General features: G+C 41.3%; 2 protein-coding genes across 2 annotated transcripts in view; both read right to left on the bottom strand.

Moving 5' to 3' along the window:
- Nucleotides 1-22: 22 nt before the first annotated feature.
- lrsam1 (leucine rich repeat and sterile alpha motif containing 1) lies at nt 23-20,233 on the bottom strand. The gene is made up of 25 exons (XM_023397908.2): nt 19,963-20,233; nt 17,017-17,201; nt 16,749-16,805; nt 14,152-14,196; nt 13,912-13,989; nt 13,640-13,708; nt 13,470-13,554; nt 13,271-13,392; nt 13,071-13,161; nt 12,396-12,505; nt 12,229-12,258; nt 11,389-11,511; nt 10,288-10,427; nt 10,153-10,197; nt 9,169-9,239; nt 7,993-8,092; nt 7,780-7,867; nt 7,569-7,643; nt 6,453-6,533; nt 6,049-6,144; nt 4,298-4,396; nt 4,072-4,203; nt 3,631-3,697; nt 2,122-2,327; nt 23-730 (listed from the first exon to the last, which is right to left on the bottom strand). The coding sequence occupies exons 2-25, from the start codon at nt 17,086-17,088 to the stop codon at nt 608-610; spliced, it is 2,205 nt and encodes a 734-aa protein (XP_023253676.1). The 5' UTR covers nt 17,089-17,201; nt 19,963-20,233; the 3' UTR covers nt 23-607.
- Nucleotides 20,234-22,209: 1,976 nt separating this feature from the next.
- Nucleotides 22,210-25,736, bottom strand: part of cdk9 (cyclin-dependent kinase 9 (CDC2-related kinase)) — a 5,528-nt gene continuing 2,001 nt past the window's right edge. The window contains exons 3-8 of the mRNA XM_023397845.2: nt 25,624-25,705; nt 25,301-25,391; nt 24,917-25,083; nt 24,559-24,730; nt 22,977-23,125; nt 22,210-22,893 (exon numbers count right to left, since the gene is read on the bottom strand). Of these exons, the coding sequence (XP_023253613.1) occupies nt 22,528-22,893; nt 22,977-23,125; nt 24,559-24,730; nt 24,917-25,083; nt 25,301-25,391; nt 25,624-25,705 (1,027 nt within the window). The 3' untranslated portion in view covers nt 22,210-22,527. The remainder of the gene's footprint in view (nt 22,894-22,976; nt 23,126-24,558; nt 24,731-24,916; nt 25,084-25,300; nt 25,392-25,623; nt 25,706-25,736) is intronic.

Below are 25,736 nucleotides of genomic sequence, written 5' to 3'. Positions count from 1 at the left end.
GACAAACATCTGGAGAAATTAGTTTGTTTTCTTAATATATGTTTTAATTATTCACACCATTTAAAAGCAGATAAATGTTTCCAGCGAGTAGAGAGGGACAAGATGAGGAAGTGACAGTGAGAGAGGACAAGACAAGCTGTCAAACATGATATTGCATTCGTGATTATAACAAACACCAACAATGATCAATAGACTCTGTTAGTTGACTTCAATGATGTTGGACAGGTGTTACTTTGGTTGGCAACAGAAACAAATAAGAAGTTCTCAGAGAAAGGCACATCAGTAGAGAAGGTCCTGAGCCACTGACTGGTTTAATGTTGGCTCTTCATATATGATACAAATAAAAATCATACAATAAAAAAGATCAACAAAATACTAATAATAGGCCTGGATGTGACAAGTGACAACCAGAAACACAACAGCATTAAAATAACTCTATATTAAACTTATATACATGAGAGAATAGTCTTAATACAGGGAAGTTGCTCTGCTCTTCAGAATCCAGCTACAAAGATTTTGTGTACATGATGAGATTAGCTCACATTAGTTTTTTTTGACCATGCATACATAGAGTGGCATTCGGTGCAGGACGGTGACCCGGCTGGTTCTAGCTGTGGAAGAGGCGGATCCGCTGGGAGATGTGGCCGCGACACAGAGGGCAGTTCTGCAGAGCGTCGCTGCACACCTGACAACAGCACACGTGACCGCAGGGCAGGAAGATGACCTGAGACTGGAGAGAGGGAGAGGCTCTGACGTTCATATCTACACATCATGAATAATGATCGATTACACAGAAAGAGTTCTGGAGGAACTGTAATACTTGTGAAGAGTTTACACCATTAGACGGCAGCTAGAACATAATCAATTTAAGAAATTGATTGATAAAAATGAAACTGGAATTTACTGAACTGGCCCTGTCACATATTATATATTATATCATAAATACATATTTTAACTGATTTACTGAACTCACATCAGACATTTTATGTCCAATATTTCAGAGGTCTGTCAATCAAGCAACAGAACCATTGGAACTTCCTGTCAGAACTTCCTTGTGCGTGATGATGTATTTCAGCACCCTGCTCTGTGCACTGTACAGTGCAGCCTGATGTGAATGTTTGTGTCTGTCATTCACCCTCAACATGGATAAAAGTATAACAACATTCTTCAGGGTGAAGGTGCATCATTCAGATTAAAGGATCTGAACATTATAACTAAATGTGGGACTGTCAGTCCCATATTGTAAGATTAAAAAAATCTGATTACGTAAATAATCTGGCGGGTCAGATATTGCTGCTGGCGGGCCAGTTGCCGCCCACACTGGTTTAGAGTGAGGTACCTCTTTTCAGCCTTTAACAGTGTGTGTTTGTTTTAACTGACCGGTACATGATGTGTGTGGATTGACACGTGGTGCAGCCACCAGAAATCAGAGTCTGCTCCCTGCGGAGTCGATGCATCTTCAAAATAACTCTTTTTTGGCCACTAGGGGTTTCTCTGTGTGCAGCCTACAGCTAGCATCTACTTACAGTCTGCATGTGAGGCACTTAGTGTACATCTCTGAACTGAAGCCACAGATAATAACCTGGGTTACAGTCTCCCCTTCTAAACTGCATACACATCGGTCAGAGGCCGTGCCACCCAACCACTGTGAAAATGCTATTGTCAACAATGGAGTCAGTCACGTAACAGGACAGGATGGGACCCTCTAGTTGGAATTGAGCCTTTTTCCAGCCTAAACAGTGAATATTTTTTGTATTGTGAATGTTTTGGCAAATTGGCCACATTGAGATTCATGATGAAAGCCTATTGGCAGGTCCTGTTTCCAGTGTAAACATGGATGTAAAGACAACAGATGTAGTCTACTTGACTGAACAAATGAGGTTATATTTCTATGTTTATATCTGTGTTAAATGGCCTGGTGAAGACAGTTTGGCCAGCTGCTGTCTGTGCTGCTGAAAATAAATGAAGTGTATTTATATTGTGTACTAACTGTATTAAAGTCTGTTATACACCAGTGACACCTCAGCACTGGTGTAAAGTTCAGGTGTCACAGTCCTGGACCAGACATGTTAGCATCACTGAGCGTAGTGTTTTAATACTGACACTGAAGGTTTTACTTACCCCGGTCTCCATGCAGACCACACACTCAGAGCTGCCTGGTCCCTCCACAGGGCTGGGGGCTGAGGGGGTGACAGGGGTCCCCGGGGTGAGTGGGGGGCTGGGCATCTGGATAGTCGATGTACTGGGAAGGGATGGAGGAGAAGATGGGGGCGGAGCCGAGGGGGTGACTTCTGCTGCCTCCTCCTGCTGCACCGCCTCACAGGCTCCTGGTGAACAACACCATCAGTGGACAGCAAATGTTACACAGGTGACTCTGATCACCTGCAGGCTGATACGTCAACAGGCTGATTTTAAAGGCTGATTTCAGCTGATTGCAGATAATTCAGTATCTACATTAATGATGGCTGATAAGTAAAGAGTAATGGAAAGCTAAAGACTTTATTACCAGTGTTGCTACTTTGTCAGCCAGAGAGCACTGAGACTCCAACACCTCATTCACTGCGGCAGAGGATCTACAGTCTTCATGGTAAGATGCTAATTTTTCTTTTAGTTCAGTCCCTTTCTTATACCCATCAGGCTACAACCTGCTCACACATGAACAGTTAACTGTCTAATATATAATAAAGCAGGATGTGTGTGATGTTCAGCTGCAGCACCAGCCAAATGTTTGTTAATGTTGCTGCACCCACCTGTCCTGCTGTAATATAAAATTCGATATATAGATGTAAGTGTAGTTTATCTGATTCTGAAAACGGTATCTCAGCTTTAACCAACCCTCAACTGAGCTCCGTCCGGTTATCATCGACAATGTGGAACCACTGGCGTTGCAGGCTGTATGTAAATAACGACTTTAAGCAGCAACGGTTGAAGTGATATGCATTCCAACGTGTTGCCATAGTAATGGAAATCAAAGATCTCTAAGCAACATTTGACTCTAACAACAGCTACTTCACTTCTTCAGGAAACTGAGGTCGCTCTGAACGTTGCTACAATATGTCTCTTAAATGAGCCGAGAGCTGCTGATCTTTGCTTTAGAGACAGTTTAATATCAGATGAGGAGTTTGTTTAAATCTCTCTGTTACTTCAGCACCACGGACAGCGTCATGGTTTCATCAACACACAGCACAGTGAGGTTGTGAGCTGCAGAGGGAGGATGGAGGTTTACAACAGTTTGTGCTACATGTCTATGAATAAACAGGAAAAATCAGTCAAGTCAGCAGGTATCTTCAACAAATAAAATCATAATCCATAAAACTACTAACGGTGTCATTGAAATATGACAGAAACGTACTGATTCTTTAACGTGTCACAGGGTACGGCAAACTAGTCTTTCTCCTGTAGTAGACAGTCGTGCTGCAATGGTAGGAAGTGTAACCATAGAATCTATGACATCGCATCACGCCGTGGCCGTCACTTCAGCCGTCACTGCTTAAAGTCCCTACTGTCTGAGTATTGTGTAATGTCTTTTGTTTTGATTTTATCTTACGTGGATTTCTTTTTGTTTGTCACTGTTTTCTTCCCATGAACCCCCCATGCGCTGTGTCCTTAATAAAGATTGTATGAATGTACCTTGAGGTTGGTGTCCCTGAGCCCAGGCCAGGAGAGACCTCTGGATTCCCACTTCATTGATGCCGAGCTGAAAACAGAGGAATGAAGCCGATGATTATTCTGCTCATTCACTGAGCGATAATCCTGCATTCATTTAACACAACACTGACCGAGTCACTTTCTGAGTTTATGTGGAAACTTATTAGCTACTTATTCATGCATCAGTTGTAAAGTAAAGAAGACTGTAAAAGGTTTTCAGTGAGAACATCAGGCTGCTGAAGCAAAACAACGAGCTCAAAGTAGCAAGAAAACTTGGGGAACATGAGGGTGAAGGAAACTGCAGCTAGGTGATAATTCTGGTCATGTGATCCACTATTAATTAATAAATATTGATTATAGCCACTTTACATTAACAGCTTCTAGCTACTGAGTCTTATGTGAGTCATGATATTGCACACGGACCTTCTTGAGGTCAGAGAAGGTCATGTGGCGAAGGGCCTCAGCCGTCACTCGATGATGAGCCAGGACGGGCAGGTAGTGCTGAGCCGACAGTTTACACAGCAGGCTGACTAACTCCTTCTCAATGTCCGCCTCCTGCAACGGCGTCACAGCTTTAGAACAACACATTCAATCTCCAGATGTGTGTGTGTGTGTGTGTGTGTGTGTGTGTGTGTGCCCTGCTCTGTACCTGCACGCGCAGCGACACGGGCTTGGCGTCCAGCAGCCTCTGATACTGGATCATCCAGTAGTTCTGCTGGTTGGACTCAGACTTCCGCTCGATCTCAGCCTGGAAAACACACAATGATTCCTGCTCATTTCACCCAGAGAGACGGAGACAACATGGGAGGTAAATGTGTCAGTGTGTGGATGTGAACATGGAATAAAAGCAGCCAAACGTGATCAACTGATGAGGAGATGGAGGGAAGCATGAGGTGATGACATTTACCTGACTCTGACAAAGTGAAGCTGTGACTATCTCAAACAGACTAAACAGACTAAACAGACCAGACAACAGAAAGACCTAAGACTACTTCCTGTTCTTCCATTTTGAGCTCAGTCTCTGACCCGACCAATGATGACTTTACATTCAGTCTGCTGGTTTGACTCGACAGCGTCTGTCTGACAGAGCAAGTGTTGATCAGCGAGTGTCATCTTGAAATGAATCTGCCATTGAGGGAAGTGACTGTTTTGTTGTGACATCACAAAGTTCCAGAAGTCCTGACGGCTGGTTTTAAGGCTCAGTTTCTGAATACAGGCTGTGTGCATTTCTCTGTGGACTGAGGCTTTGATACTTTCACAGTATTAATATAGAAGCTAGACCTGATCTATAATCACACTACACATGGACAGAGACCTTTAGACTATATGGACCTTTAAATGTAAATTAAGCCAACTACCAAAGGCAGTGGTGTCATGTTATGTGCTAGCGTCTCACAACAACAGGACAGCTACATGTCGTCTGTTTGGGACATGTAGTTGTTGTTAAAATGCACAGCGTCTTTTTGTAGAAGATGTTTTGTGCTTGAATAAACTTTATTTTGCTGTCGACAGCTTCATTTGCTTTGTGTGCAGAGGTTCCATTTTCTTTACAACTTTATTTAAATGCTTGTGTAAACACAGTCTGGTACAACACAACCACTGAGGCCTCAACGTTACAGAATAAAATCACCTTTCTGTAACAGTTCTGACAAACCTGAACATTAGGACCATGTGACCTGTTGTTTCTTTTTCTTTTCTCTGGGAACGTTCTGGTTGACTCATGGATGACTCAGGAGTTAGAGAACACTGGATTTGCTAATGTTGTTTCATCTTTCCAGACTTCATTGTTTCTCTTCTTTCATGTCTGGATGGAAATCAGTTTGATAAAGTTTGACTGAAATGTTAATGTCAAACCTGACTAAAACTAAAAAGGGTGAGTTTGACTAAATATGACTGAAACTAACATGGACTTCTAACTAGAATCAGCTCCTGGTGGTTGTCTGCCTCCTCCACTCAGACTAGCTTCAGATTACATCCCTGTTTGTCAAAGAAAATATGAACCATTGGTGTGAAATTCTGTCATAATTTCTGTGAAGTCTTGAGTTATGGATAAAAAGTGTTTTAAAAGGTCACCATGACCTTGACCTTTGACCGCCAAAATCTAACCAGTTCCACCTTGAGTCCAGGTGAGATATCATGTCAAAGAGAATGGGATGGACGGACTGGCTGTCGTTGGCATGGAGGCATAAAAAAACAGCAGCTGACAAAATGAACACTGCATGGACCTTTATCGTGTTTCAAATAGTTTGAGAAAGAATATGAGTAGTCACTAAGTCATTAGTGGTAGAAAGTATTGTAGCCATTGATTATACATAATATTCCTGATGTCAGTGTCAAACACACGTGTGTGTGTGTTGGTCCACAGCAGCGACACTGAGGTCCCAGCAGCCGGTCACTCACCAGAATCTGCCGCAGCTCCTGCTCCCTCTGGTCCCTCTGCTTCAGCAGCTGCTGCAACAAATCACTCAAAGCTGTGCGCTGGTCCACGAGAACCTCCTGCGCACTCAACACACACCATCACGTCAGGCAGAGTTACAACACACACTCATTAGTAAATACTGACAAAAGCCAAAAAAAAGACACTAGCCTGCCTCTGATAATCACTATCACTCTATCCAAATAATGTTAAACCCCTTTACTGCTCATTATTTTCATGAACATCAGCATGAACAATGATAAATTGTTGCCATGGAGCAATGAAAGGGGAAATAACCAAAATAAATTATGTGGTAATAAACAACGAGAAGAAAGAAAACATAATGTGTAAATGTGGGAAGACAAAGGAAGACGGTGGTGACACCCACCTGCAGGTTCTCAGCATTAAGATTGCGTCTTTTAATCTCCAGTTTAGTCAGCTGCATTAATTCACCCTCTATGAGCTTGATCTGGGGACAGTGGAGAAGCAAACATGAAGCAAACATGAAGGTAAGCAGGGAGCAAGGACATGCTGCGGATGAACAGGATAAAAACACGGATGAAATGATCCATCAAATGTCAGCAGAACTCAGTGTGTATGTCCAGGACACAGCACAGGATGTTTCCAGTGAGTTTAGTCAGCTTGAGTTGTGAACATATATGTCATAGGCCTCATCCACTCGTACCAATCAACATAGCACTTCAGATTTTGTTTAATAAAATTTCCAATCCAATTCTGGTGAGATTCTGTCCACCGGGTTTTGAGGTACAGATTTTTACATTTGTGGCCCCTGTGGGTCAGAATCAAAATTCTTTGGTCCTTTCCAATCATGGCCTGGGGACATGTAGCAAGATTTATGATGATTGGACAAATGGTTCATGAGTTATGAACAATATTCACTAAGCCCCGCCCTTTACAAAGATATTTTGGTTCATGGCGACCAATTTCAATTCATTTTACTGTTTTTCACATTATGCAAATTAGCCAAATATCCATCAAGGTGGCCTTAATTATCACAGAGGCTTTTTGTAGAGAATATTAACCTGTAGGTTTGTTCCAGCTCACTGCAAATCTCAAATGATGAGAGCATGGTGACAGATATTGATTGAACAGCTCTCTCAGATACCCTACACCCTCTCTCTCTCTCTCTCTCTCTCTCTCTCTCTCTCTCTCTCTCTCTCTCTCTCTCTCTCTCTCTCTCAGCAGGGGTTAAAATAACATAAGAGTGTAACATCTACTGGGAATTGGTTCTGACCCAAGCAAGCTATGCTAACTAGCTTTCCACTTTCAATATCATAATTGAAGTCTGTCACAATTTAAAATGTAACATGAGCAACAGAGAAACACAAAGCAGAACATGAAACATGATGCTGACCAAAAGCTAAACCAGGATATCTTGCAAACTATGAGAGCATGTTGAAGTTGTTCAGCTAGACTTAGACCGAGCTGAGACTCGTGACAGATCTGACCCTCACCCCACCCGTCTCCACCCATCTGCACAGACCTGGTTGCGGATGTAGCCGTGTACGGCGTCTTTCTGCAGCTGCAGAGCCTGGAACGCTGCTTTCTGCATCTCCTCCTGCAGAGGTCAGATTACATGACAGGTGACTGAGTCTGTGGCTGAAACCAGGTGACACTCACTGATTCCACCACGCTCTCATTATAAAACTGACACCAAGGAGGGAAAGATCAGACAGGTATAGAACACCACGTACCTCCTGCAGGATGTGAGCTATGGCTTTAGATTTGTCCAGAGCTTGGAGGGAAAGCATCTTATCAAACTTCCTGTCCAAGTTCTCTATACTGTTACAGAACAAGGGAAGAGACAACAACATGTTTCTCAAAGTCCACAGATAATTGCAGCGTCACCATGTCTCTGCTCAGATCTGGTGTGTGTGTCTGTGTGTGTGAGTGAGTGTGTGTTTAACCTCCTGTAGGCCTCAGAGACCAGGCTCTGTCTGCGACAGTCACTGGCCTCCTGGAGGAGGCTCATGGCGCAGCTGTCTGACAGCATCTTCTGCATGGCCGCTACGAGCACACAGAGGGAGGAGAGAGGAGGGAACACAAGGTGAGTCCACACACAGGAAGATGAGGAATGAAAAGATAAAATCAAAGGCAGAGTTTGACCCACACGGGATTTTTCAGGCAGATACCAATAGCCATATGTGATCAAAAAAGGATTCAATCTGACCATTAATGTGTCTAATAAATTACAGTTTTCTTTCATAATCGTGAAAATTCTGTGTATTTCAAGTCAGTCTTGAAAATGAGATAAATGTTCAACAGCCACAAAGACTCAAAATTTAGAGAAAAATATTTTTTTACACTGAAAAAAATCTATATTTCCTTAAAAAATAAATACTGGCGCTTTTTCTTAATTCTTTTGCTAGTTTTGTTAAATATACAATGACTCAGCAGCACGAGAGAGTCCATGTCTGGGTTAATGTCCAAACCAATGATTGTGAGAAAAAACAACAGCAGATACAAAGTCAGGGCCGTTTGTGACATTGTTGGTCTATACAGTTACTGGAGTCTGGTTCACATGTCTTTGTATTGAACACAGAAATAGACAGACCTCAGAAAATATGAATATGATATGAAAATACACTCAACATGCCAGTCAAAACAGAATTTTTGGAAAGTTATTAAATAAAAAAAAAATGATGATATGATTTTTGTTGGTCTTGTACCAAACAAACACGTTCATTTACATCTGGAGAATATGATCTGTAGGACAGAATGTCTCTGTAGCACCACAACACTTATGGTGTTAACAATGTACAACAATGTGACACAGTTTACCTTCATTAAAAAAATCCCAGCTCCTGCATTTGGATATTGCACTTGGCCATGTTGCAATTTGAATTATATTTTGAGTAATTGTGCAGCCCTGATTTCTCCATGAAATCATCCAAAATGATCAATTCTATCAATAACTGAACATTACAAACTGGACTGCTGCATTAGTTTTTGCTGGGTCGACTGAGTGTATGAAGAGAATATATCAAATCTCTGACAACACTGATGTCTTTTTGTGTGTGGACAAACTAATTAAACAACCGCTGCAAACATCATCAGCTTCAGCTCCATCAGCTGATCTTTACCTGCCACCTCCCGTTTCCTCAGTGAATTGGCCTCTTCCTGTGTGATGGCGGTCAGATGCTCCGTATGGATCCTGTGGGGAAAGTCAACAACAGGTTATAGTAATGGTCTGCTGACTTTTACCAGTAATCAAAACAAGACATAAAATGAACATAAAAGCATATTAAAAACATTCATGCCAAATGAGATGGAATTATAATAAAATAGAAATAAATAATTAATTAACATAAGTTAAAAGTTGATTACATTGAATGCATCAAATCAAGTAAGAAACCTTTTCTTTTAACAAAAAACCTTTCTTTGTGCACTCTTTTATTCAACAGCTCTGAGGCAAACAGCTCTACAGGACTGAAATGCACCACAGGTTCTGATTCCCCCCACCCCCACCCCAGTGAGGTGCAATCTCACTGTGGGTTTTATCTGCACTGGGCACAACCCCAAGTTGCTCCAGAATAACTACCCTCTCTGGTGGGGTGTTAAACACATGCTGCTTCTCTCATATCTATAGGTCATGTGTCATGGGGCCTGATTTTCCTTCAGCTGTCACTGCACTACACTGCAGCAGCAGCAGATGATCTCAGTGTTACTGGAGGTACATAGTTGCTCAGGGAGTTAGAGATGTAGCTTGGTCCTCGTCCATGACGGTCTTTGTATATGAGGAGCAGAAAATCAATTCTGAACGCAACAGGAAGCTCAGACGGGACTAATGGTGCTCTTTGCTCATGGTTTTAGTTCACAACTAAATGAGCTGAGGTCTCTCAGTGTTTTTTTTCTTGAGGCCAGTAAAAAGTGCATTACAGTGATCGCATTCAAGTGCAGGATTCGAAGATGAGTTGTGTGTGTGTGTGTGTGTGTGTGTGCGAGCGTATGTGGCAGACAGGCTCAGTCTTGTAAGTGGAAAACATGATTGTGGCCATTTGTTGGAGTGCCTCATATCTCTGCTGTAATAGAGCTGGATGTTAAGGGTCAGTTATCTGCCCACTCACCGATCTTCCTCCATGGCCTGAAGAAACTCTGTGCTCTTCTTCTGCCTGGAGGAAAGATGTAAACACACTGCAGTTAGAATGATGAATATAATATGTGACAGAGATCCAAACACAGCCGCTTCCTGCAGGTCCTACCGGTTGCTGTCCATCAGCATGTTGCTGATTCGGCTACTGATGCTGTCCTCAGCTTGTCTGACTTTCTCCAGCACCAGCAGCCTCTCGGCCTCCTGAGCCCTCTGCTGCTGGCTGACTCCCTGCTCCAGACGCTCCTGCTCCTACAGATCACACACACATTTCACACGAGACAGTAAAATAAACAGATTAGAAAAAGTCAATGATCGGTAGTGACTTCACTGGGCTGCTGGAGATTAGCTTCGTTTAGCTATTATTGCTGACCTATAAATCATGTTTTCATCATCATCACTACATGAACATGTGAAATAAACACATAGCAAGAGACTGAGAGAAATGCAATGAAATGTAAATGAGAAAAAATCTATTTATTTACACGCACCAAGGATTCACACAAGGTTTTCAAGGCACAGAAAAAACTCTGCTGAATGTTCTCTACTGCTTTTTCTCCAGAGAGATATTATTGACTTTATACACATTAACTCTCATTCAGTGATAACTATGAGGTTAGCTAGTACGATGGGAGAGGAAGACATAACAACGGTATATGCACACTTCAATATTTGTTTCAATATCACATATCGTCATGGCAATACTGAACAGTGCTATCACACATTGCAGATTTTCCTCATATCGTGCAAGTCTATTAGCTAAAATGAAAACTGTATAATGACCACAATTATCATGTTGTTTGCCTCCACCAACCAGTACAAGTTGCAGCAAATATGACCTTATGATGTCACAGTGAAGTTGACCTTTGACCTTTTGGCATGGAGACATAAAGCTGAGCTCTCTGTAAACTCTTCAAGCTGTACTTCTTGTTAAAGGACCAACAGAACTGTAAAATTCTCCATCAGCTCAATGCTGATGAGTTTCAAAAATCAACAGTGACCTCAAGGGATTTTTGTGGGATTATAAACACAGGTAGTTTCTCTTTGATTTCAACACAATGATAAAGCTCTGACAAAGAATTTATAGAATAAAATAAAAATGCATATCTACTGGACACTAACATTTTCATAGAACAAGACCAGGAGCAGGTGAGCATGTGAGCAGTGAGCATGTGAGCAGGTGAGCAGGTGAGCAGGTGAGCATGCAGCGTACCTGTCGGACAGAGTTGAGGATGTTTTCCTTGCGGGAGTTGTTACTCAGTAGAAGCTGGGTGTGCTCCTTTTGTCTTTCCTCCAGGTGCCGCTCGAAGGCCAGTTTCTCCTCCTGCTTCTGTTGCTGCAGCATGGAGGACAGGCTCAGTGTCTATATACTGCATCATATACATGTCTATCTACTTTCAAAGATACACATGTAGACCTTTAACTTTTAAGCTTTGCTACAATCCTGCACTAGAGCTGCTCAGAAGCAAAATAAAAACTCTCAGTCTCAGTCAACTGTTTCTGTTTTTAGTAGTCAAGTGTCCAGTTACTTGTAATTTGGGCACTATGCATTAAATGCTGACGTAATGTCACATCTGCTTCAGCAACCTGTTCCCTAACACTCCCTTCTGTTCTCATTCTGTCTCCTGCTGTGTTCGGAGCAGAGCCACACCAGCTCCACCTCAACACCATCATGGAGCCACCACCACCCTCTGCTTCGGTCAGTCTGCACTTCAGGTCAGTGAGCCAATCAGAAGAGAGAAGGCTCTGATCCTCTCTTCTGATTGGCTCACTGTTTTCTGAGTGATCCAATAAAAATATAGCAGATTTCAGGTAAACACTAAGATATACCAAATCCTGCAAGGCTGGAGGGTGAATCAGGTTTCTGCTGCTGCTGGAGGCTGGTGAGTGCAGTGAGACTGACGGAGAAAATAAGCTAAGAGATGCTAAAAAGCTCTGTAGAGCTCAAAAGTATTGATTAGTGCTGCTCTAAGTACGAGCAGAGACTTTCTCTCCAACTCATCCCCCACATCTGTAGGGAAATCTGACAGCTGTGTCGGCTGCAGTCACAAACCTTTCTCCTGGCGTAGTCACTGAATTTGTTCTGCAACAGAAAGTGAGGGAAGGCTCAGTGATTCAAAGACAACAGTTCATACAGTGTCAACAGCAATTAACTAGGTCCAAGTTCTGCACTAGAGTGGAGCACATCACCTCCACACCTGTTCAGGGTGTGATAGTTACCTGCCAGGCCTCCTCCACGCCGTCCCAGCAGTCACAGCTCTGTTTGCCAGAGTCGTTCTCCAGCACTGGCAGCAGATACTGGGATGGGGGGCAATACTCCTCCCCCAGCTCTGAAAACCACATCAACCAAGAAACTTACCATAAGTCTTTCACTCAGGACTGAAGTCATGAGGATTAGAACTGAAGTCCAAGTTTACAAAGTTGGGCAACAGGTCTAATGTGAATCGGATTTAAGCCATAAAGTGGCAATTAATCATTCAGTGGAACTGAGGATATGAAAATCACCAGAGTTAAAGTTCTGGGCTATTCACATAACATTAGTTTACAGCCTTCTGATTACATTGTATAGCTAAAGGAATGGTTCAGTTTATAAAGAATCGGGCCAGTAAGCAGAATGTGTTACTGAGATATCGTGTCCATGAGAACGGACTGAATATGCTGTCAAAAAAAAGATTATCCCTAAACTGCACTGATGCAGCTCAGCCCCGGTGATATGAAAGAATATAAAACTCTGTTGGATTCACTGGAAAGCAGAAAAATCTTTGCGCTGTGAATGATCCTGGTAATTATGAGCCCTGGGTCTTAACTGTGTTTTTACCTGTTAAATTCATCAGTTAAAATCCTTGGTAAGGGACAGAAAGGCGATGCAGTAGAAACCACAAAGTAAACACTCACCGCTGCACAGGAAGCGCTGGATGCTCTCTGTGCCCTCTGTACACACAGATGCAGGTGGGTAGGTCATCATGGCAGCATCGAGTGTGAAGCTCTGTCACACACACACACACACACACACACACACACACACACACAGGGTTTGTCTAAAACCAGATCTATGTTTTAGGTTTCCTGTAAATGTGGATTGAAGGACAACACACCTCCAGGGTGCGGATGTGGGCCACAGTCTTGGGGAGCTGGACGATGTTGTTGTCGCTCAGGTCCAGGGTGCGGAGGCTGCTCAAACAGCTGACGGACGCTGGCAGCTCACTGAGACAGTTACCTGTTGAATACACAGTGATGTCATCTGACTTGTACACGTCCTCTTACCTGCGGACAAGCGAGCAGTCAGCAGCATACCCTTCAGATTGAGCGTCTGCAGGAGACGCAGATCGCCGAAGGAGTCCGGCAGGGCCTTCAGACGGTTCTTCTCCACATTCAGAATCTGATAGGACACAAACACATGATGAGCAGTTTTCATTCACACTCATTCCCTCTAGTGCCATGAGTTGAGTTCATGACGGCTTTACCTGCAGTGATGCCAGCTTCCCAATATCCTCTGGGAGTGAGGTGATCCTATTGTCATGCAGATCCAAAACCTGAGGGTCAGAGATGAGGCGTCTATCAGACTTTTTGGTCTTCTGATAAACCATCATACATTTTTCATTATCTCATGAGATGCTTGCGCAAAGGTTGACTGTGAAACAGGAGGACATGCGCCGTGTGTGAAGGCTTAGAGGTTATAAATCATACAACACTGTAATATGTTTTCATTTCTCATCATGCTTGTGCATCACTTTACCTTTAAAGTGGCGAGAGCCCCGATGTCACATCCTTTGGGCAGCAGTGACCTCAGCTCATTATTATGGAGGATAAGGACCTGAAGGAGAGCAACAACCAGGGAGAGTTCAACCAGGGAAACAGACACACACATGTACTGACAGAGGGGAGTTGTGTAGATTTTGGTAAAACAATACTTATTACATACACTGAATAGGAAAGAAATAGGCTGTAACTTTACAGCTCCACAGTGCATTCTCACCTTCTTATGTAGCACCTTGCAAATGGAAAAGGCACTTGAGGGAACCTATGGAAGAACAGAACAAAGATGTCACCACCTGCAGTTCTTACCACACACTAAAAAATACGAATTGTAATAATAATAATAATAATAATAATAATAAACAACTTTATTTATAGAGCACTTTTCATTAAGTATAAATATAATAGTACAATAAAATAAGGGTGGACTAAAGGACAATGAAAATAGACAATAGGAATGCTATCACTCTTCTTCCATTGCCACAGCTCAGAACAACATGAGGAGACAATAACTGGCAATAAAAACTAAAAATCTGATGTCTTTGATTAGAATAATGATCCACTCTGTTAAATATTTCCATGATTGTAAATTTGATTGATAATCTTTAAACATTTCAGTTTATCTCCTCTCTGCAGCAGAAACAGTCTGACATTAACTTCAACTGTTTTATGTGGTTCACATGATCGTAACAGTTTGTTCATCATCAGACTGCAGAGCGAAAATACTAAGAGTAAGAAACCTAATGATAATTCATCGACTTATTTACAATATATCCTAAATCTGGCTTTAATGGAAATTATATTTAGAAAAATTTTATTAATACCTAATACTTTTTATTCCAGTCATGTGATCATATTGTTTACATTTCACCTTGTTGAATATCACTTTTGTAGGTGGATGTATGTCACTGCTCAGACACTGAATGTACATGAACCATGTTTTTATTGGCAAAGGCAGTTTTTTATTTATTTTATGTAATTAAATTATTTGGATCTGCATTTATTGATATTGTCTTTGTAAATGAATTATCATTACTATCGTATGATGTTTTGTAGAAATGGTTTAATAGCTGCAATGTTTTAGACAAAGGGAAAATGAGGTGAATATATCTCCCATCAAACTATGTTTCTACCTGACACACAGGCCTCAAATGTGACGGGTAATTAAAATGTCGTTACTGATGAAAGACACCAGGCTCTCTTCTCCATGACTGTACTATTCAAGGTCGATATTAAAAATCTTTCTAATGAATGAAAAGAGCTGTTTATCTGATGTAAAATCTGAGCGCAAAGGTGCAGCGATGTGATGTAGAGTCAGCTGAGTCTGATATGTCTGTGAAGGCTGGTGTCTTGTATCCTGCTAATGTCTCTTCAGAAATGCTTCCTCACTCTGAACAGGAATAAGAGCAGTGGAGCGATGGAAAACCACAGAGAGAAACAAGGAGCAAGGAATGATCAAATATGGAAACAGGCATGGACACAACACGCACACGCACACACACACACACACACACACACACACACAGTATGTGTTCAATATATAAGGCTTTAATTTGGAGGGGTGGCTCTAGTGTAGGAAGTGTTATTATAGTGTTATTAGACAATAGAAGAAAGATTCTATGGCTACATTCTATTCATGTGTTTATTCATATTTTACAAAAAGTTTAACCTGAGTCATGTCAGCAATCATACCACATCTGTACAAGGTTAGCAGTAAACAGCTGGTTCATTTTTTTTCTAATGCAATGGCATTGGATCAGTATCAGTGTCAATTTCAGTATCTGCCAATTCACATGTTCAGGTATCAGGAAGGAAAAAATGATCTGTTGGACTATTAGAACATCTCTCGCTCTGGTGAACTGGTGTTTCTCTCTCAGGTGGATTATTGACTTAATGACACCGACTTCCCATAAAGAGAGAGAGAGAATGAAAAGGAGAAAAAAGTAAAGCGAGAAAGAGAGAAAGAGGTGAAGCTGAAACTTGAACTGCGTCTTTTATTGGGTGATAAGCTGTTTTATAAGACATATTGTCATGTGACAGTGGAAAAGGCACAAGTGTAAAAAACAACTGTGGCTGAGTGAAATGAGCTGAAGTATCTGAGCAGCATCATGATCACAGCTGCTCCACTTCTCTACATGAGGAGGAAAGGAGCTTCAGTGCTTCCTATCTTATCTCCTTTAGTAAAGGAAACACTTGACCTTTACTAGAGAAAAGGAGAAATGCCATCCCACAATTCCCTGCAGCAGCAACATTTAAAGCAACACACCATTGTAGATTCACCACAGTAGACCCACGTAAATGTAGAAACATCAGAGCAGCTGTTTTATGTTTGTGACTCGATCCAGAACTGATGGAAATCCTGGAAAGCCCCAATCCATAAATATAGATTTTTTGTTCCTTGTTTCTATCTAATTATTAATTAATGGCTACTTTTATTTTTCTTTCATGTCATCTTATTTCAACATTTCAATCCTGTTTGTTTTGTTTTTGTGGTTAGGAGAGAAGAATTTAAAGAATAAAGTTAGTTAGCAGTCAGATTCTTTTCCTAAGTCCTTGTGAATTCTCCTTCACACCTTTCCTTCACCTCATTGACATTTTCCATCAACGTCGAGGAGAAGTGGTAAGAGAGGAGATTATTCTGACCTTTGGACCGCAGCATGTGACTCTTCAATGAATCGGCTCAATGTCGGTGTAACATGCATTAAGTAATGCAGTTGTTCAATTTTGTCTGGTCAGTTTGAACTCAACCTGTTCTACAATACAATCACTACTCATCAGTTAAGCTTCCCTCACAACAGTCCACAGTAACATACTCACCTCTGAGAGCTGACATGCTGAGATGTCCAGGATGTCATCAGCACCCGCCTCCTTAGACTGAAACACAAAGATGAGCCATTGTTTGAAATAGAAAAAAAAGACACATAATGTTGAAAGAGCTCCACAATTTGGAAGATGCCATTTTGATGAATGAAAAAAAGTTTCATATTCATAATGAAGACAGAAAAAGGCTGCAGGTTGCTGATGTGATCCTCAGCACTGACAGTAGGGTGTTGATTACACTGTAACATGAACAGACTCTTCTTACCCGACACAGCTGATATTCCAGTCTTTTTTGGGAGTCATCACTGAGTTTCTTCTTTCTGAAGAACAGAGGCATTCTGGGTCTTGATTGCCCTGCTGTCTCTCTGCCTGCTGGGTTTCACTCCTGCCCCTCCACAACACTCCAGACTGATGGACAGGTAGGAAAACAATGTCCAGACTGCCTGCACGCTGAGAAGTAAGACAATTGTGATATTACGGACTAATTAGATGAAGCAATTTGACCAAATATCTGGCTCTTCAGCTGCTAAATGCTCCTTAACCAACTGGTCGCTAACTTTTTCTGCTGTTTGATGTTTGAGGCAGGGGTTGAACAGTGGCTACATCACAGCTTTGTAACTGAAAACAGCTGCATGCTGCATCTGGAAAAAAACTGACTGACTAGCTGACTGATGGTATTTCTACCACTGGTCAGCCAAGTGCATCGTCACTGAGTTGGACTTTCTGGTAAAAACAGGTTCTATTTGTTGGGTGTTTACAGCTGCAGTGTTGATAACTTAGCTCCTTGTCTCTAGATTTCGAGGCTCTGTTTCAAACAGACTGGGTATAAACCTGGTTACACTGCATACACGGGATGCCGACCTGGGGCTTAGGGCTACACCTCTTGACAGTCTACAGAGCCGCTCTGGTTTCCCGCCTGCTCAGGAACTGCAAGGAAGTGGAAGAGCGCTTACCTATAAACACTCCAAATGTTCAACTGACTCAAATCAGGGAACATACCAGGGCCAGGTCATAGTTTTTGATCATTGTTAATATCCTGGTCAGGGTCCACACCAAACATGCTGGACCCCATCTGATCCAAAAAAAAGCCAATACTCATCATGCCTCTTTCCATGTTATTTGGTAAAGTTGAATCTTGCACTTTTGTGCCATTTTGTGAGCAGTGTTTTTCTTCTTAGGCACACAGAGGTTGGAATCATTCAATGTCTTTCACATCGTTTGATCAATGATGTCATGACCAAGACTTCCATCTATTGTACTTCAGAGATATCTACTGAAATGAGCATGCTAACCAACTAGCCGCGTCCCAGACCGTGTTGTTATACCACATAGACACACTAGATGCTGTGTGAGTCAGTGTAGCGTCTAGTCTGCCCTCAGTCACACGAAGAAGAAGAGCTTCCTCCAGAGCTTGAAGTTACGCTACAGCTACTGACAAAAAAACCAAAAAACTCCCAACTAGCATCACAGGAACGCAGAGTGTGTCTTCCCACTGCTGAAGACAGTTCCAGGTAAAGAGATGCTGAGCTGCAACTTTTCTTATAGACTGGTGACTAACATCTAATGTTGGTCTGTAGCAAAAAGTATCATTACTGCAAATGACAAACCCTACTGACAAACACTTTAGGTGGCATAAATGTATGATTGATGATGTCCACAGATGTTTTAGTGATGTAGTAGAATTTAGCCTGTTCCTGCGGCTGTTGTCCAAATAGATGCGTCAGTAACTTTTCTTTTACAAGTGAGACAAAGAGACCGTTTGATCCAGAACCAGCAGGTTCAGGATCCACGGCCTAATACTGTATTTGTTTTAGCATATTCATATTTATGCCTAATATTTATTATACACACACAACAGTCCTAACATGTTTGAATATAATGAGCTTGTATGATCTAAACTAATTCTCCAATCACATGTAGAAAAAACATGTATCAGGACCAGAATTCCAGTCCAGTCCTCCCCAGTGATGGACCAGCACCTGCCTTTTCTTCTGCGTCTGGCCTCATCAACCATCAACAACCACATTACAGTAACACCTTGGAGTATTATCCCTGCACAGAACAGATACTGTCAATACTGTGCTCTTTTTCACATCCTGCTTAGAGTTTTGTCAGCACTTTTGTACATAGTTTTTTTCATAGATTTATTTTTTTTATATGTGTATCTATGTATATTTATCTTTTTGACTGTTGAAGTATTTTACCTTTTTATTATTTCCTGTTAATATGTTTATTGTATACTGCACCAAACACCAAGCCAAATACCTTGTAAGTAAAGTATCTTGCAATAAACCTTAATTTATGATTCTGCCCTCTTGATGATGTCATCATCCCTTTTTCATGCTGTTGTAGACTGACACCCATGTGTCATGCACTATCCCCTTGCCTTCATATTTGTATAGGTAAATAAAATCATTCTGTTTGTATTACAAGTACTCATACTTTGTTTCAGTGCTATCAAAAATATCAACAATAAATGCACATATAAATAATAAATTATAAGCAACATGGGGAAAACAACAACATGATTAACTGGACAGGAAGGAAGAGGTGAAATGCTGCCCCCCTATGGATGTGGAGCAAGTAGCATGATCTTACACATTACACCTTTAAAGAGGTCACAGGTGGACATTACACTGAGATTGTACATATATTCAATGCAATCTATCTAGCCTGTCGGATAAGATCTGTCCTACACTTCAACTTCAAAATAAAAGACTTATTGTAACATGACACAGTTTTGAATCATGTGACGTGTTAGTGATGCTGCACAGGAGTGTGCTCAGTTGTGTTGTATACTGTGTATGTAAGCACCACGGGCCCTGTGGGTGTGGGGCTGGATGTGGGCAGGGGAAGGGAGGGTTACTCGTAAATGACGTAGCTAATGCTACATATAACTGCCACAGATGTTGGCAAAAGGTGATCAACCTAGCAACACTTTACGCCTCATATCAACTGCTTTAAAGCTACCTATGCTAATCGTAATAGCAACATCATTGTTAGCTAACTGTGTGTTGTTCGCTTCAGTGCTTCCACGGCGGAGGTTTAATGACAGGGATGATAAGGTTAGCTACCCATTGACAACTTCCACTCCTGGCAACGTTTAGCAAACAGGAGCTAACACAGGTCGCAGACATAATAAGACATAAACTATAAAAACACGACGTCTAGATATGAAGTCAGGTTAAACTGAGCCTAGTTTCATACTCACAGGCTGTTTGTTGATGTTGTGTCACTGCTCCTCGTTGCTCTGCTGGATGTAACTACTCAAGAGGGAGTTCCGATGTTTCCTTGCTCGGACAACGTTAACATCTAACGGTGGGTGGCGATTGGTCCAATCAGTCATTTGAAGCAGGAAATCGAAAAATATCTCCTACGTTACATGTTCAGTTCATAGACATTACATAGACACAGCAATATTCCTGATATGAGCCGTATACAGTTGATCACTGTTTTATTTATTTATTTTTCTCCTTGTGATGCTGCTGCTTCTTCTTCTTCTTCTAATGAATTTCTGGCAGGCTGTTCACTGTAAAGCCTAATACTGCCCTCCACAGATAAGGATTTGCTGTGTGTTTATCCTATATTTTTAAATACTAAAATAAAAATCATTTCTACCACCCCTATTATCCTTATTATATATTATCATATTATTATTGTATTTTTAATATTATTACATGAGCATTATTATACTGTCTGTATACATGCCTGCACAGTTTGCCGCTATCACCACATTATTACTATTATATATTATTGTTGTTATTATTTTTGTTAGCATTATTGTCATTATTGCTATTCCAATTATTATTATTATAATTTTATACGCGCACAGACGCACACACCCACACACACACACACACACACACACACACACCTAAAATCTAATTTCATATACACTTAGTCTATTATGTTTTATGGTCACAATGTCTTCTATGTCACTTTCTGTTTTTTCACCAATTAAAAAAGCCAAGAATAAATAAAAACATGTATAATTTAGAAAAAAAGACTGTGAATCTGTTACAACATGGGTGTTCTGTGAGATGTGATGATGATGTGAATAACTGTCTATTCTGTGAAAATGATACTGAGAGCTTGGAACATTTGTTCTTTCATTGTGAATCAGTAATCTGTATGGAGTGATATGCAGAGCTCGCTACAGTCCAAAAGAATTGTGTTAAGTTTGGTTTCTGTGTTGAAAATCAGAATTTGGACTTTCTTACCGTTATTATGGAAGTTTTTTTATACATGAATGCAGGTATTTCAAATGTACAGTGTATAAATCAATGGCTGAATGAGTTTAAATGAAGCTTATTAAAGATGATAGGAAAGCCCTATCATCTCAAATGAACTTAAATGAGATGAGCCCCCTTTCTTCTTTCTGAGTTTTATTTATTTATTTTGTATGTGTGTGGGTGGTTATACTCAACCTCTGTTAGTTTCTTTTGTATGTTTATTAAAAATGAGGAGAAAAAATAGTTAAGTGAATACATTTTAAGACTCTACCAAATACAATGGAAACTGGCTTCACATGAAAATATACATTTGAAAGCAAAAGAAGACCCAACTCCCTGAACAACTGTTGCCTTTCATTTCTGAACTTGTGACATGAGGACGCATCATGCTGGGCTTTCTCCATGTCCACATTGACAGACCATCTCGATGATTGCACATGTTCAAATAGCTGGATAGACCACAGTGTCCAGTCATTTTACTATTTTAGCCTGACAAGACTGTTAGCACAGTGTTTGCACTGAATGCACATGAAGTCAGGACTTTGTGTCTGAAGAGTGAACTGAACTCTCAAATCTTTCAGCTTGGTTAATGTTTATTTGACTCATGTCCTACATTAAAACATTATTTAAATGTGTATTATCCAAAACTAAATTCAAACCATGCAGGTCACTTATTATGCAGCCTGGACCTTGTTATATATTTTTATCATTACTGATCCCTTGCATGAGCAGCGTTTTAATGTTGTAGCTGGTTGAGTGACCGTTTGGTAGCTTAATCCACAATAATGATAATGTTGTTACTACATCCAAATGTAATGAAACTGAATTTAACATGTTGTGTATTGGTCTGACATTCTACCACAATCTGAGAAGTTATAACATGACATTTGCCTCCACTGTGATTAGGACATAATTACATATTATTATGAGGTATCTTGCCATTTCAGGTGGAGCTGAAACGAAACCTGATCCTTCAACCTATTAACAATAATAACACATTTAAAAGTTGTGTATATGGTGTCACTGTAGATATAAATGTAAATGTAAATATATGGTTATTTCTAGCTTTGACATTCATCTGGAAAGTATCTTCAAATACTTGTTCATCCCCGGTGTCATTTAGCTCAAAGAAGAAGAAATGGAAAAAGAAACCTTCACCAAAAACAACATTTGGCAGCTGGAGAATAAAGTCATTTGTTAAACATAAAGTCCAACCCAGCAAACTATTTGTCCAAAAAGTGTGGCTGACACCTTTTATTCAAACATTCGAACGTGGTAATAACATTAAATATTTACACTGTAATGACCTGTTCAAGTCAACATGTACACTCTATAAGCACAGAAGACCATTTGATGTAGTTTACCAGAAGGTCCAACAGAATGAGCTCTATCAGCTCCACCTGTTGCATGTCCTATTCACTGATCAGTCAAATGATCACATCAATAAAAAATAAAAAGCAGTGCTGATCAGACAATCACAACACTGCAGCATCTGAGAGGCAGGGTTTAAAACGTGACATCCCGACTGTAAACTCCTCCAACCACTAAAACACTCGATCAAATTCAGTCTGACTGGTGGTGGCTGGGTTTCTGTTCTGATTGGGCTGCTGCTGCGGCATGTGGCCTCTCCGTCTGGGCGGTGCCAGATATTCAAACATGGAGGTGTTGTGGGTAGAGAGCATGTTCTTCAGGTCTGACGGCATGGGGTCGGACCAGAAGAAGTCGTGGTTGAGCGCGTCGTCGCTGTCTATGCGCTGTGCTGGGTCGAGGACCAGGAGCTTGTCGATCAGGTCCAGAGCGTACGGGTCTTTGACGTAGGCTTTGAGACGATCCTTCACTTTCCTCTTCTGGCCTTTAGGAAGCTCCATCTTCTGGTACAGCTCGTATTTCTTGTCCACACCAGGCCACACCTGATAGACAGAGAGAACAGTTTAATATCCAGTTGACAAATAAGAGAAATAGATGTCATGTGATGCAGCGTCAGCCGTCTTACCTCTGCAGTGATGGAGCCACAGAGCTGGCTGATCAGAGTGAGCTGGTGCTGCTCTGTGTTGCCTTGCATAATAGGACTTCTGGTCCACATCTCTGCCATGATGCAGCCGGCTCCCCACAGGTCAATGGGAGGGCCGTAGTCTCGCTCACCTACCAAAAATAAACAAATTCACAGATAATAAATAGACAGATAACATATGCTTTCTTCTAGACGAGTGGTTCTAAACCTTTTCCAACTCATGGCCCACTTGAAAATCTCAAAAATGTTAGCAATCCACATCTGACCCCATAACGCCAGGAACACACTGGATGCGTGGTGTGTGTGTGTGTGTGTGTGTGTGTGCGCTTGCGTTGTGGCTGATACACTGCCTGTGTGATGTGTACGTGAGCCTGTTGTTGACCTGTTGATGTCATATTGAGATCATACCTGCAACATTACACAAGACTGACACCACTAAAGTCTTTCTATGTCTAGTCTGAATATGAATATAACAGACATGAAAAAATAGAAATATATTTTTTAAATTTTGTAGCAGCTGCATGTGGAGACAGGGACATTTTTGTGACGTTTTCTGTCAAAAATAAATCAGAAATTAATTAATAATGAGCAGCAGCAGCAATGCAACACAGACACAGTCGGTGTGCAGACGTGTTTCTCGGCAGCAGCTCAGCAACGGCAGCCACCACGCTCAAACACAGGCAAATTAAATGTTCTCAAAGCACCTTTTATTTTGTTTGACACAGCAGTGATCACTTCTTAACTCATTATCTGTCTCTTGATTCTTCTCTTTGAATTCTTCCTGTTGCTAACCAGCTATCCATGTTGATACTCTAGTTTCTGCCATGTGATCTTTTAGCGCGATCAGACTGAGACAGCAAGCAACTGTATGATGTGGTCCAGCAGCGACAACATACAAATTGTTATCATTGGCTTATCACAGTGATAGACCTTAATATGAGAAAACAAAACAATGAGATCTTTTGGCCCACTTCAAATACCTTCATGGCCCACAGCTTGGGAACCAGTGTTCTAGACTACATTAAAATGATAGGTACCCTGATGCACAATGGAGCAATGTTCTGCTTCTTATACACATCTGCAGTATGATACACATCCCTGTCAGTGGTTTCACACAGTGCATTCCTCTACAGGAGACTGTACTGTGCCACCACAGTCAGTGAAGGAGAAGGTATGGACGTAAACAATGCAAGTTTCAAACATGTAGAAAAATCAGGTTTGCAAATACTTTGAGGTTTTGAATTCATTTAATTCCTCTTTGTTTTAGAAGAGTTTATTGATTGTGCTTTTGGATATTGTCTTTTGAGAAAACTCTGTAAACTTAGCATCAATAGATGCTGTTAATCCTTACTGAATGCTTTTCCAACAGTGACTGACAGTAACACTACCACATGTACATGTGTGACTACCTGCTGTACACAAGGTTGTTTGCAAGACCCAGCCCATACAAATCAGTGTGTTGTATTACATGCACTACATCCATTTACAGCTAACAACACCACAAATCCGTGCACATCATACTTCTTACTTTGTGCTCACACAGAGTTTGGTGTTCATCTCTTACCTAGCAGCAGCTCTGGAGGTCGGTACCACAGTGTGACCACGCGGTTAGTGTAGCGGTTCCCCTGGCTGTTTTTAGCCAGGCTGAAGGCTCGAGCCAAACCGAAGTCAGCCAGCTTCAGAACGCCGTCTCTGGTGATGAGCACGTTGGCAGCCTTCATGTCTCTGTGGAGGATCTGATCCAACAGAAAGCCACAGACCATGAGACATTGTAGCAGTGAGATGAATTAATGACGAATTTATTTCTTTGGTTTAAAGTGTAACAAGATCAATATTCTTCGTTTTTTCAGATTAGTGTCAGTTCAGTGTGACCTCTCCTCACCTGCTGCTTTTATACCTCTCTAAACACAGACATGCCTCACCTTATTTCGGTGGATGTAGTACAGTCCGTTCAGCAGCATCTGCATGACCTTCTTGATCTCGGCCAGGGTGAACTTTACATTGGCGTTACTCAGCAGCCCGGCCAGGTCGTGCTCACAGAAGTCAAACACCAGGTAGATGCTGCCTTTGTATCTGTTGAACTGAGTAGCTTTGAAAACAATGAGAGGAAAACAAAGAATGAAAAACATCCATCCACCAACAAACTAAGTTTACACAACATATGCTTCCTGCTTATATTCTATTTGCCCTTGTAATTGGAGCAAGACATATTCTGCTGTTTATACACAGCAGGGAAAACAAGTGACCTAAAAATACAACGGCACAAATCTAGAAGACGACAGAAATTGATTGACTGTCACACCAACCTTTGGTTCTGCAGATCTCAATCAGATTGACCACATTCTCATGTTTGAGCAGCTGCAGGATCTTGATTTCTCTCAGTGCTGTGATTGGAAACTGAAACAAAGATAAAGATGAGCTGCCCTGTGAGTACAGATTCAAGATGTTTTAAATTTTCAAGTAAGAAATGTTTTAAGGGGCAGCAAATTAGACCCAACTTGTGATAAACCGCAATCGTCCATTAATGTGCCTTTTCTGTTGTTTTTTCTGTTCTGAAAAACCCCTCGTGCTGAACAAGTTCAGCATATCAGGCTGTAAATTGGCTAGTAGACTCTAAATGGTCACTTACTCCTTCTTTCTCATTTTCCATCAAGACTTTCTTCAGCGCAACCTTCTTCCCCGTCTGTCTGTGTTTTGCTTTGAACACCTCCCTGTGAAAGACAGAATAGAGAATCACATTAC

This window comes from Seriola lalandi, unplaced genomic scaffold (genome assembly GCF_002814215.2).
Source record: "Seriola lalandi dorsalis isolate HSWRI2012SDOR001 ecotype SW California unplaced genomic scaffold, Sedor1 jcf7180002054939, whole genome shotgun sequence".
NCBI classification, from domain to species: Eukaryota; Metazoa; Chordata; class Actinopteri; order Carangiformes; family Carangidae; genus Seriola; species Seriola lalandi.
This window is presented reverse-complemented; position numbering and strand designations above follow the sequence as displayed.